Source organism: Cervus elaphus, chromosome 20 (genome assembly GCF_910594005.1).
Source record: "Cervus elaphus chromosome 20, mCerEla1.1, whole genome shotgun sequence".
Taxonomy (NCBI): domain Eukaryota; kingdom Metazoa; phylum Chordata; class Mammalia; order Artiodactyla; family Cervidae; genus Cervus; species Cervus elaphus.
In genome coordinates this window covers 30,018,849-30,032,789 of record NC_057834.1, presented here as the reverse complement: position 1 = coordinate 30,032,789, position 13,941 = coordinate 30,018,849, and the positions used below count along the sequence as shown (strand labels likewise).

General features: G+C 40.3%; 1 protein-coding gene across 4 annotated transcripts in view; it reads left to right on the top strand.

Annotated features, from left to right (window-relative positions):
- Window positions 1-13,941, top strand: part of DDR2 (discoidin domain receptor tyrosine kinase 2) — a 172,619-nt gene that overhangs the window by 91,662 nt on the left and 67,016 nt on the right. For all 4 annotated transcript variants that reach the window (XM_043876640.1, XM_043876639.1, XM_043876638.1 and 1 more), the window contains one exon: window positions 8,933-9,041. In XM_043876640.1, the coding sequence (XP_043732575.1) occupies window positions 8,933-9,041 (109 nt within the window). The remainder of the gene's footprint in view (window positions 1-8,932; window positions 9,042-13,941) is intronic.

Sequence of the window (13,941 nt, the reverse complement as noted above, 5' to 3'; positions counted from 1 at the left end):
CCGCTGGACCCCGGGGAAAGCCCCTGGTCTAACTTTCTACGGTAGTTGTGAAAGAAGGGGGTTACACTTTCTCAGCTGTGTTTAACCGGAAGCTGCAAGAGACACAGGGCTGACCAGGAGGGATCCCTCCCTGCAAAAAATCTCCACAGAACAGGATGGTATCAGGCAGGATGTGCTGGTGACTCGCCCTAAACGGTGATGTGGTCCTGACTGTTTCAGAAAGAGGCCTTTGGAAACTCACCCAAGTACAGAAATAACTTGTAAAAAGTTTGATTCTAGTTTCTTTGAAAAAAAAATTCCTGGTAGTTTCTGGCTATGACCATCACACTCACATCTGCCTAGCCTTCCATTTACTTCCCCGTTTTCCTGATGGCTTGGACCCACAGCCTGTCTCAATCCTGGGGTGGGCAGTCCTGCGATGGAGAGTCAGCCATCTACCACTGGATCTGGGAGGTCCTGAATCACGGCTCCTTTGGAGTCAGTTTGGAGTGTTCCAGCCAACTATCCAGCTTGGCTAGGGTGGGGAATTTTGACTGTCAAGAGGGAAGTGGGGTTTTCATTACACAAACATATGCTCTCTGAACTATATAGTCTTTGATGTTCCTGGAAACTATTGGGCTATGGGTGAAGTAGCCCTGGCCAAGGAGTCAGAGGAACTAGAAGAGTCTTCTGTCTCCTTCTAGTTTTGTGACCCAGGCAAGTTAGAGTTAATCGGATTTTGATATATAGGGAAGCAAGATCCCTAACTTTAAATGACTCGTGACTTGGCTTGAGAGACAGACATGTAATTCAGCATGATGAATGGGGTCCAGCAGCCAGGTCAGGTAAGTCTACCTAGGTTGTGAGTGAAGTGACTTCGGCTTTTACTTTCCTACTTTGTGAAGGGGGGTGGTAATCTTTCCTTTCAGGTTTGTTGTAAGGCTTGATGATGATTCATTTGTAAGTTCTAAAAAAAAGAGAGAGAGAGAGAGAGAAAGGTTTAAGTAGCAATTTGCAACTGTTTTTTCTTCTACTCTATCTGCAAGATATAATACTAATAAATAATATCTCTCAACACCTCAAGTGATTCTCAAAACATAAGATAGGTCACCCCATACTTTGAGTCTGTCGGATATGCATAGTTGGTTGGTTAGCACCCTGAAGGTTCTGATAGACTGCCCCAAGGAATATTTTTGTTTTTTTGGTCAGAGAAACAAATGTGAATGACGTTAACAGGGGACATATTTTGTTAAAATCAAAACATCACAAATAAGACTAAAGTTTCCCTTTGATCTTCATTTCCAATCTCCAATGCCAAACACCACGATCTCTGAGGGAATTACTATTTTCAGCACTTGCCTTCCAAGATTCCTTGCTCCGTACTCATGTACTAGCCTATTTTAGCACTAGAGTGTGCCCTAGATCGATGGTGTTTAACTTTCTAGATCTTTTATGTATATATGTGTATATATGTCTGTAAGTGTGTTTTGATATCCATAGAAATATATAGTGTGCTTTATATATGTCTTGAATCCTGCTTATCCACCTAAAACCATGTCATGGACATATAACCATGTAACGACATATGGTTCTAACTCATACTTTTAAACTATTGATTAGTATTTCATAGCAGGAATATGCCATAGTTTCTAGCACTCCCTTATTGGTAGAACATTTCCAAGTTTTGTTACTTAAAAAAATATTGTACCCACGTGTTCAAGGATTTCAGTTTCTCTACACTCTTGTCTACAGTTGTCTTTCCTTTATTCATTTTTGATAATAGCCATCCTGACAGATATGGGGTTGATTTCTTACTGTGGTTTTGATTTGTATTTCCTGATGGCTAGCAAGGTTGAGCATTTTTCATATGTCTCTTGACCATTTGTATGTCTTCACTGGAGACATGTCCATTCAATTCCTTAGCCCATTTTCAGGGATTTTATTAGTGGAATTTTATTTTATTTTTTTGCCCTCAAGTTGTATGAGTTACTTAGGTATTTTGTATATTAGTTGCTTGTTGGATATATGGTTTACAAACAGTTTCTTCTACACTGTAGCTTGCCTTTTCATCCTGTTGATTGTTTCCTTTGCTGTGCTTTTTGGTTCAATGTAGTTTCACTTCTTTATTTTTGCTTTTTTCTGCTTGTGCTTTTGGTATCATATCTATGTTGTCATTGCCAAGACCACTATCATGAAGCTTTCCCTCTATGTTTTCTTCTAGAAGTTTTAAAGTTTCAGATCTTACATTTAATTCTTTAACCTACTTTGAGTTGATTTTTGTGTATGGTGTAAGATAAGGGTCCAATTTCATTCTTTTTCTTGTGAGTACCTAGTTTTCTTAGCAGTATTTGTTTAAGAGACTCATTTCCCACATTATATATTCTTTGCATCCTTCTTGAAGATCAGTTGGCCACAGCATTTATGGAAGACTGTATGGAGAGTCCTCAAAATTAAATATAGAACTACCACAGGACCCAGTAACTCCACTTCTGGGTATTTATCCAAAATAATTAAAATCAAGACCTTGAAGATACTAGCATTCCCCATGTTCATTGTATTCACAGTAGCCTAGATGTGGAGACAACCTACATGTCCACTGACAGATAAATGGATAAAGAAAACGTGGCTTACACATGCAATGAAATATATTTAGCTTTAAAAATAGAAGCAGATTTTGCAATATGCAACAGCATGAATGAACTTTGAGGACATTTTGTGAAGGGAAAAAAATCAGTCACAGAAAAAGTAGTGCATGATTCCACCTAAATTAGGTGTCCCAAACAGTGAAATTCATGGAATGAAAGAGTGGGATGGTGGTTGTCAGAGTCTAAGGGGAGGAGTGGGTTTTTCTGATGGCTCAGATGGTACAGAATCTGCCTGCAATGTAGGAGCGCTGAGTTCGATCCCTGGGTTGGGACGATTCCCTGGAGAAGGGAATGGCTGTCCACTCCAGTATTCTTGCCTGGAGAATCCCATGGACAGAGGAGCCTGGCAGGCTACAGTCCATGGGGTCACAGAGTTGGACATGACTGAGTGGCTAAGACTTTCACTTTCAAGGGGAGGGGTAAATGGAGAGTTATTAATCAATAGGCATACAGTTCAATTATGCAAGGTGAGGTAAGTTCTGGAGATCTGATACAATACTATACATATAGTCAACAATAATATGTAGCCAACAATAATATGTTATACACTTAAAAATTTGTTAAGGGTAGGTCTTATATTAATTGTTCTTACCTTGATAAAATAAAAAGGGGGTGAGATGGGGGATTGGGAGGGATCTCACAGGAGAGGGTATATGTATACTTATAGCTGATTCACACAGTTGTACGACAGAAACCAACACAACATAGTAAGTAATTATCCTTCAATTAAAAATAAAAATTAAAAAAAAATGCAAAGCACTTCTTTGTGGCTACATCATTATGCACCTAAGTAGATCTTCTCTAGGATAAATAATAAATGGAATGTATAGATCAGAGTCTATGTTTTGCATAGTTTGCATGGTTTGATTTAAATTATCTTCCAATTTATAAACCCAGTGGCAGAGTATGGGTCTCTATTTCTCCACACTATTGCCAAATTTCATAGTTTCACACTTAAAATTTTTGCCAGTCTGACAGATAAAATTGGTACTCAACTGCTGCTGTTTGTTTTTCTGATTCTAGTGAGGTTGAGTCCTTTTAGATGTTTACTGGTACTATATTGTTTCCTCTTTTAAATGGTTTTTATTTACTTGGCCCATTTTTCTAGTCACTTTAAAAAATGATTTACAGAGACTCTTTATACCAGAAAAATGCACACACATTGTTTTGTTATAGAATTTCAAGTATTTCTTTTGGCCTGTTGCTTGTCTGTTAAGTCCGTGATGCCTTTTATCTCAAAGATGTTTTGAACTTTGATGAAAGCATTATCATTCTTTTTATTTGTAGATTTTTCTTTCTATGTCTTATTTATGTAGGTTTTCTTCTTGCTCACAGCAGATTCTCAATATTTTCTGGAAATACTTGGATAGTTCTGTTTTTACGTTTTGGGCTCTTTATTTTTGTGTGAGATATGAATATACCTTTATTTGTTTTTGAAAAGGCTACTGAATCATCTGAAACTTTTCACTGATTCTAAATGCCCATTTTCTTATATGGAAAGTTCCCACTTATATATGTATTTTTCTTGTGTATATGTATATGAGTATTGCCTATTCTCTTCATTGTCCTATTTATCTATTTCTTTGTCAATCTCATATTTAGGGAGGCCTTTCCTGATCATCTTACCTGAAACAACCCTCATTCATTCTCCATCACATTACTGGATTTTATTGTCTTCATGGCATGAATATCTCTTTAGGTTTCTTATTTATTTATTTGCTAGTTTGTGTATTATAAGTACCATGATAACAGGAGTCTTCTCTGCCATTTTAGCACCCAGAACAGCACCTAATAGCCTTTCAGAAAATAGTTGCTGAATGAATGAAGGCCAATAACTTTTTATTTTTAAAGTTTGAATACATTTCTTGTTAAAGGAATTTGCACTGTTAACCAAAGAAGCGGGTAGAGAAGGACCTTCCGTCTTCTTGAAATTCTTTCATGTATGTTTATGGGTTTTATTCACAAGTCACATTGCTTAAATTTTGAACCTTTAGAAAGATTCATTCAAAGAGGCAGAAAAGGGTGATGTCTGTTTATAGTAAGTTTTGGGGATACTTCCTTTTAAGGTATGGAATTTAGACTAGCCAGATACAACAACTGAATATGTGGCTTAAGACAATCATTAATTCATTCTGCAACTATTTATCCAGCACACTGATAAGTGCCGGGAATGCAAAGGTGAATAAAACAAACAAGGAGCTTATAGGGGTGCAGGCACTAATTAGACAACCATAGCAATGGATATATGATTATAAACTATGATCCTTTCTATGTAGAAAAATTACATGATGCTTTCAGTACATGTGCAATCAAGGGGGTAAGAGAATATTTCACTGAAGAAATAACCATTTGGTGGTGATTTGAATCACCGAGAGGACTGAAACTTTTAAATAGAGGTCCTAAGGAGGCAAGGTGAAAAAAAGAAATGAAAGAAGTCTGAATGTAACTAAGTAGAAAGGTTGAGCAGGAGTGTAGCTCTGGTGAAGTAGCAGAGGTCTGATCAAAGGAGAGTGTAGTATGATGACAAACAAAGACAAAAACAAAACAAATGCAACAAAGCAACCTAAGTAGCTTTTGGAGTAATGCAAACCCTGGCTTCCTGCATGAGCTTTGATGCCTGTCAACTGTGTAACCAGATCAGTTTTAACTTCTTTCTGCTCAGTTACTTTATTGATGAAAACAAACCTGGTAGAGTGACTGTAAATATTACATGAGATAGTCCTTGGCACATGTTAGGTATTTATGGGATAGTACTTCTAGGCTTATTAATGGTTCTTTTGTGTTTGTTACCTGCTGGGCACCCTAATTTAAGCAAGCAAAGCAGAAATAATCACTGGTATTGGGGATTCACAACCTGAACCAAGTAAAACTTTCCAAAAGAAAGTTCAGTCAATACTTTTGAACAACTTGTATGCAGAGTACATCATGAGAAACGCAGGGCTGGATGAAGCACAAGCTGGAATCAAGATTGCCGGGAGAAATATCAATAACCTCAGATATGCAGATGACACCACCCTTATGGCAGAAAGTGAAGAAGAACTAAAAAGCCTCTTGATGAAAGTGAAAGAGGAGAGTGAAAAAGTTGGCTTAAAGCTCAGCATTCAGAAAACTAAGATCATGGCATCTGGTCCCATCACTTCATGGCAAATAGATGGGGAGACAGTGGAAACAGTGGTTGACTTTATTTTTGGGAGTTCCAAAATCACTGCAGGTGGTGACTGCAGCCATGAAATTAAAAGACGCTTATACTTAGAAGGAAAGTTACGACCAACCTAGAGAGCATATTAAAAAGCAGAGACGTTACTTTGCCAACAAAGGTCCATATAGTCAAGGCTATGGTTTTTCCAGCAGTCATGTATGGATGTGAGAGTTGGACTATAAAGAAAGCTGAGCACTAAAGAATTGATGCTTTTGAATTGTGGTGTTGGAGAAGACTCTTGAGAGTCCCTTGGGCTGCAAAGAGACCCAACCAGTCCATCCTAAAGGAGATCAGTCTTGGGTGTTCATTGGAAGGACTGATGCTGAAGCTGAAACTCCAATACTTTGGCCACCTGATGTGAAGAGCTGACTCATTTGAAAAGACCCTGATGCTGGGAAAGACTGAAGGCAGGAGGAGAAGGGGACAGCAGAGGATGAGATAGCTGGATGGCATCACCGACTCAATGGAGATGAGTTTGAGTGAACTCTGGGAGTTGGTGATGGACAGGGAGGCCTGGTGTGCGACCATGCGGTCGCAGAGTCGGACACGACTGAACTGAACTGAACTGAAGTTCTGCTTAGTTCAGTTAAAAACCATTTTTGAGCATCTACTTTGTACAACATATAATGTTTTCTTTTGAGGATACAAGAACAAACCATTTGCAGCTAATGATTAAATGGGTAATTTTATAGCAATGTTATGGAGGATCTAATAGAAACAAATTCAATGTGTGAGGGAAATGAGGTGTAAGAGACATTCCTTGAAGGAGGAACCCTGGGGAAGGTTATGGAGGGGAGAAAGTAATAGCCAATAATCCACAAGGAAGGTGTCATGAAAGAGAACTGGAGAACTGTTCTTCAAAAGCTGCAGAGAGGGTAGTTACCCAAGGCAGTGCCCCCAATAAGCTATTTGTAGCAGGACATCCTGAATCACGGTCATGGGTTAGTTCTAGCTTATAGCCAAGACCAGTGTCTCCAAGCTCTGCCTGTGTGTTTCTCTTCTGGGCATGTTTGTTTGTGGACTCATTCATGGAAACGCAGTGTTCCGGCTGCCGGCAGTGAGTAGGCACTGAGACGTATTTGATCTCATCTACATCTATGCCGTAAAACCATGGTCGTCACGTCTGTGGATCGCTTTCCCCTGCCCCCTACCATGAGGCCACTTTAGTTTTTTTGTGTTTGATCAGCTTTGGCTCCATCCTCTTCAGTCAGAACTATCTGTATGTATGTGTGTGTGTATATATCTATATAACCACTTGGGGTGGGTCAGAGTTCTGTTGCCTAGAAAACATCATAGAAAGCTTCTGTTTCCTCAAAAAAAAGCTCGTGTTTCCTCTTAGCTATGTCATTCTCTTATTTACTGTGTTCTCATTATTGTCCATTAAAATCATATTCATCCTTTAAGAATCTGATCAGACGCTTATTTCCTTATGAAACCTCCTCTAATCACTCCAGCTTAAAGGGAGTTTGTCTCCCTTTATAATTTCACATTATACAGTTTTCTAACAGTGGGTCCAGTGTTTGTTGACTAATAGTGTTACCTGGAAGAAACTGTCTTTTTTAAAATAAAGTTTTTATTCTTGAACAGTTTTATATTTGTGGGATCATTGCAAAGAGTACATAGATTTTCTATTTACCCATTACCCAGTTTCCCCTATAATTAACATCTTACATTAGTATAGTAAATATGTCATAGTGAATGAACCAATATTGACATATTATTATTAACTAAAGTCTGCACTTCATTCAGATTTCCTCCAAATGTCCTTTTTCCAAATGTCCTCAGTTTTCTCCAAATGTCCTTTTTCTGTTCCAAGATACCATCCAGGATGTCACGTGTTACAGTCAGGCATCATGACTGCTTCATTTCTCTTAGCTGTGTCAGTTTCTCAGACTTTCTAGTCTTGGGTGACCATGACAGTTTTGAGGATTATATATTAGGAATTTCATAGAATGTCCCTCAATTGGATTTGTCTGATGTGTTTCTCATGATTATGCTGGAGTGATGGGTTCTTGGGAGAAAGACAACAGACCAGAGAGTATCTACATAAATTATTTAGAATTCTTTTGCATGAGAAAATTTGTTTATTCTCCTCCATTTGTTTATTCAATCATTTATTTATGGGCTTGTAAATATTTATTTTATGTCTTGAGTTATAATGCAATACCACTTTATCCATTTTGTTGCATAAATTGCTCCAGCTTTGGCCATGGGGACTCTTTCTGTTGGCTTTGGGTTCTTTTACCATATCCCCATCATTCTTGTGTGTGTATATATTCTCAACTTGGGGCACTACAACATTCTCCACGGTGATCGTATTTCCTGCCTCAGCCCTGAAATGAGCAGTTTCTCCAAGGAACCCTGGTTCCTTTTACTGGAGAATGGTATAAGAAGTGAAGATCTGGGTATCAGGTTTGCTCATTGCTATTGGGTGTCATTGCTTCTAGGCACTCTCATAACAAGAAGATAGATATATGGGTATGTACTAACCTGTGTGTAAACATCTATAAATATTTCCATATGTGACCATTTATATCTCTATTAAGCTAAATATGAGTTCATACTGATGTCTCAACTCTAATCCATAACCACATGGATTATTCCAGGGGAACTTGAGCTTCAGGTACAATTCCAGAGCTAATAAATCAGGATAAATATTGACCTTACATCTTTTGAAAGGTAAACGCATTAACATCATTGAATGTTTTTCTTGGTTTAATAGTGGAATAAATATTACAATTATGAAAATATTGTAAAAGTCAGTTTTACTTTATCACTGTTCACAATTTGGGTATTTATCTTGTTAAAACTTTTACCCACCTATAGTTTTGCTAATTTTAATTCCATGAGAATTTAATCTAATAGGGTCTGAAAGTTCTTATATTACCTAGCTATTGAATGTCCCAGAGTTTGAAAATTTTTATATTTTGTGACAATTCAGTGTCCCATTCAACGATCAAAGTTCATGATTTAAAATTCTGAATATAGAAATAAGCACTGTAGAAACACAAAGATAATTATGTCAATTGTGTTCATCTGTGTTGGCGGTTTCCACTTCACTCATTTCCTCTCCTCTTTCTTCTTGCCTTGCATTTTTGGTGGGCTGAAGGCTCCAGTGCCAACGCCATCTGCTGAGATGATCCTGATCCCCCGAATGCCCTCCGTGCTGCTCCTGCTGCTGCCTGTCTTGAGTTCCGCAGAAGCTCAGGTTAACCCAGGTAACGCTGCCATGGCTCAGCCCCATGCTGGAAGACCAGCGGAACACTCAAGCCCTTCAGTGTTCATCTTGGGAAAAGCACGGCTGAGGGGTCCAAAGGTCCCTCCTCCCTTTCTTTCTCTATGCTGAAACAGGGCCATAGCAGAAAGAGAAACTAATATACTCTGTAACATGCTGAATAGTGTTAAAGTGTTTCTTGCATGGAGTTGGGTGGAATAAAAACAAAGTAAAATGGGAGGTGGAAGAAGCAACCCTTTGCTTCTACATCTTCTGGGAAACAGATGAGAACATTTTCAGATGCCTTAGAGAACTTCTGCAAGTTGGTTTCCCAGTTAAGTTTGGTTGGCTAAGGCCTGTATTTTACTTGGCTGTCATGTTATGCTTTGGGGACCCTGGTCTTGTAGGATCTCAGGCAGCTTCTCTTTCCTACAGGGTGTGGCCATGCTCAAAAATAGATTTGTTAGTCCCCTTCTCCCAATTCTTTAAATTGAAGTATACAGTTATACCAATTGTCTATTACCATAATGATGCCACTTAACAACACATGCAAAGTTGGGGATTAAGTCTGGTTTTGATGGGATTATTTTTCTGGTCCCTTCTGGGTGTCCCTTCTGCACATATCTGGGAGTCAGCTGGTCGTTTACTGACTCATCGAGGATGGCCTTGGCTCTGACGACTGGGGCAGCTTCGCTGTGCTCTCCTCTAGCCCTGCTAGTGTAGACACCTTTTAATGGAGATTGCATAGCAGCAAAGCAGAGAGGGAAATGTGTAGCATTTTTCAAACCAGTGCTTGTCATGTTTGCTGAGATCTCATTGTCCAAAGCGAGCCACATGGCCAAGCCCAGAGTCAGAGTGGGACAGCACAAAAATATTACATGGGGGAGGTCTGAACACAGCAAAGAGGAAAGGGCTGGGGCCATTTGTCCTTTTTGCCACAAATATAAATATGGGAAATTAGACATAGCGTAAGTGTCAATATGATGAATTTTATAAACTGAGCACATCCATCTAAGCAGTATCCAGATGAAGCAACAGAACTGTACCAGGACTTCAGAAGCTCTTCTTACCCTCTCTTCAAGTCACTTTGCCCCACCTTCACCCCAAGGGTAGTCATTATTGTTTTCTAACAACACAAATTGGTGTTACTTGTTTTTGTACTTTACATGAGTGGAATCACCTTTTGTTTCTGGCTTCTTCCACTCAACATTTTGTTCATGATATTCCTATCGTGGCATGCAGTTGGCAACTCTGTTTTCATTGTTGTATAATTTTGTTTGAATATTTTATTTATTCAGTCTACTTTGGATGGTAATTTGGATCATTTCCAGTTTGAGCTCATTATAAATAAAGCTCTTATAACCCTTCTTGTAAATGTCTTTTGGTAGAGATAAATACTCAAGTGTTTTAGATATATACCTAGAAGTAGCTTATATGTTGGGCTTCCCTGGTGGCTCAGATGGTAAAGATTCCGCCTGCAAGGCAGGAGACCTGAGTTCAATCCCTGGGTTGGGAAGATCCCCTGGAGAAGGGAAAGGCTACCTACTCCAGTGTTCTTGCCTAGAGAACCCCATGGACAGAGGGGCCTGGAAGGCTACATACAGTCCACGGGGTCACAAGGAGTCAGACGTGACTGATGAGTAAGCACAGCACAGCTTATATGTTGCATATGATCTGTTTTCCTACATATTGCTGAAGAGTTTTCCAAAGTGATTTTACTGATATCCCACCCCACTGCAGTGTTTGAGGGTCCCAGGGGCCTCAGGCTAGATTTGAATTCCTGAGGGTATTTTCACTTCCTCTTCTTCATCCAGTATGACTACATTTGTGAAACACTCGCCTTCTTATCTTTGCAAAAATTCCATTTCCATGGGATATTCCCTTTTCTTCCATACGACACATAATCAAGATACTTTAATGTCAGTGATTAGTTGGTTCAGTAAATCCAGTACCTTGTTACTTTTTTGTAATAAGCTTAGTGAGTGCATCTCAGACCTGAACTTTGACAAACACCATCCTTTCGTTTCTTGCTTTGTGTTCCTCTCAACACAGACTAGTTGAAGTCTGGCTGCCTTCTACTTGGTCTTAAGTTAGTTACATGACAATAGTCATATACTTCTCTTTGTACTTCTTTCATCCTTTCATCAGCAGTAAAATAAAGTTGGATTAGATAAGCTATGAAACCTTTTGTCCCAAACTTACTATAATTTAGTGGTGTTAGAGCTTTACTGCCCATTTTGGAAGACACTGATAGGCTTTGGGCTTGGAAACAGGGTCCTTGAACTCTCATGGCTGTTTTTCACAAGAAAGACCATTTGTCCCCAACTCCCTGCCACTTCCCAGGCTCAGGAATCTAAAGTCAGAACTTCAGAGGAATCATGTCGCTTAGTCTAAGCACATAGAAGATAGCTGATGAATATCTTGAAGATGTAAACCCTAAAATGCTCCTTAGTAAGAAGTTGCATCTAGAAATCATGCTCCAACCTAGTCTGCCTCCATGGGAAAGGGGCATCTCTAGACTCCATATGAAGTATATGAATACTCCTGGCTACTGAATTTGTTTGATCAGTTTCCAGGGTCAGGCTCCTCCAGAATGTATAAAGCCAGTGTTTTGATTGCCGTTGGGGGTCCAGAACCCTGCCCTGTGGAATTTCAGGTAGGGGGAAGTAGCAGAACCAACCTGGTTATCCTGAAAACTTTGCTGAGGGTCTGTTAGTCCTGAGGACTCACCCAGCCAACTAAATAACTACTGAGTGTGGAGAGCACAGGGGCAGTTAGCCCCACTCTCCTGACTTGGCCTGTGACAACTACTTGTGCTTGGAAGAGGGAGAACACCCCTTCTGTCCAACAGGCAATTTAGGCACTTAGGATCCATGGTACAGAGCCAGGGCACATGCTGGGACTTCCCATGTCCAGCCTGGATTTTGCCCTCATAAGAAGCAGGCAACTTGCTAACAGTTTAGAGTTTTGGGGTGGTGGAGGCCTCCTTTGATATCTAGAATGTTTGGAGGAACAAAGACATTAAGGATCTGAGATTCAGAGTGTTCTCGTCCTACTAGCTCCAAATTCACTTTCAGTTCATCTCTGTGGTTTTATTCTTTCTAGCATCAATCCTACATCCAGTGAGTTCTTAAGGTCTAGGGACTTGAAATCCTAGGCTAGTCACGCTGCAATGAATCTTAGAGATAATTAAGTCCTTCTTCTTCATTTTATAGATAAAGGAACTGGGTGTCAAATAGGGTGAGTGATTTGGTTGTTTGTCCATGACAACACACACAGCTAATGGTAAAGCGGGGACCATCGGCTCCCGACTCCCAGGCCCAGGTTCCTTCCATCAGACTACCTACCCCTTTGGAGGCCATTTGAGGAAACAGTCTTTCCCTAATGATCATGTATAACTGGACAGCTTTATGATTTCCTTTCTGTGACTTCTGATGTACATTTATGGGGATGAGAGAAATTTGGGTTTGAGGGACAGCCTGAATCCAAGGAACTGGGTAAGACAACAGGTTCCCACAGAGCTCTTGGAAGCTTGGTCTTGTTAGCACGCTCGGCAAGAAAGGCTAGAGTTAGAAGGCCCTCGGGACCAGCTCGCCCTGGCAAAGAAACCTAAGTGCTGGAGATGCTCTGGTTGCCTTGTGCACGACTGTCCCCTTCTCCCAACTTCCCGTCTCCCACCAAAGTTCATACAGCTGCTTTACCTACACACATTTCCACACCAGAAAATCATTTTTACTTCCCTGGGTTGTCATTATTCATGGCCCCAGAGATGTGCTGAGAGGGATTATGGGATCTCAACTGCTAATGAGAATGTGGTGCTAGTACCAGGTTTCTGAACCCCGGCCTGAGGTACTAAGGCTGTGAGTATGTTTGTGTGTGTGTGTGGCGCTTGAGAAGGGCCTTGGAAAGGGACCTCCCAGGTTGAATTTCTCTTCAGTGCGCAATGCTAGATGCTGCCCAGATTAGCTCTTTCTTGCTTGTATCAATATGTTTGTGTGTCGAATCTAGCCCGAGGGTGGCCTCTGGTATCCTTCCTGCCAGTAAAAAGATTTCTCTCTAGGGATATCAGAAACTCATTTGCCCCTTAAGCACTCTAGTTATGCCAACTGGAGAAAAAGAAGACGCACATTTCAGAGAAGAGTACCAGCTAATATTTAATAAGCACTTAATATATTCCTGGTACCATTCTATCAGCAAATTTAGTCTTCAGAAGCACCTTAGGAATTAGGTGGCATTGTTTTTCTAGTTTCACAGAGGGGAAATTGAGGCCCAGAAACATTAGGTAACTCACTCAAGGTTATAGACCTAGCCAAGTGGCAGAGCTGGGACGTGATCCACCTCCAGGGAGCATGTTCTTGACCTCTGTGCTCTGCTGCCTCCTGGAGAGTTAGCCTCCCTGAATGTGTGCTACCCATCACATCAAGTCTCTATGTCATGCTGGCAGAGACAGTGAAGGCCGAGGGTGATCCAGAGAAAAAGAAATTTGCCAGGTTGGGTAAAAAGAGAAAGGGAGAACATGGAGTAAAGACACATAACCACAAATAGAAAAACAAGAGGTGGAGATGGTTGTCACTGAGGAGTAATAGGGCAAACATGAAGTTAAGCTGGTACCCAAAGCAGGAACCACGTGACTTTGGGATCCTTGGTCTACGGCAAGTGCTTTCCAGTCAAAGCCTTTGCCTTCACCCAGTGACAACAACATGCCATGCTATGTCCCTCCTCCCAGGACGCATGTTCCTTTTGCTGTAAGATTTCAACAAATCTGGAATCAGGGCATTCTAAAACTTAAACAAGAAATAAGTTTCTCTGGGCCCTCTCTCCAGATTGTTCCCTAAATTGGTGGTTCTTCTCGACCCTGATGTTACACTACAGACAGCATGGAGGGTATGGGCTGACGGAAGAGT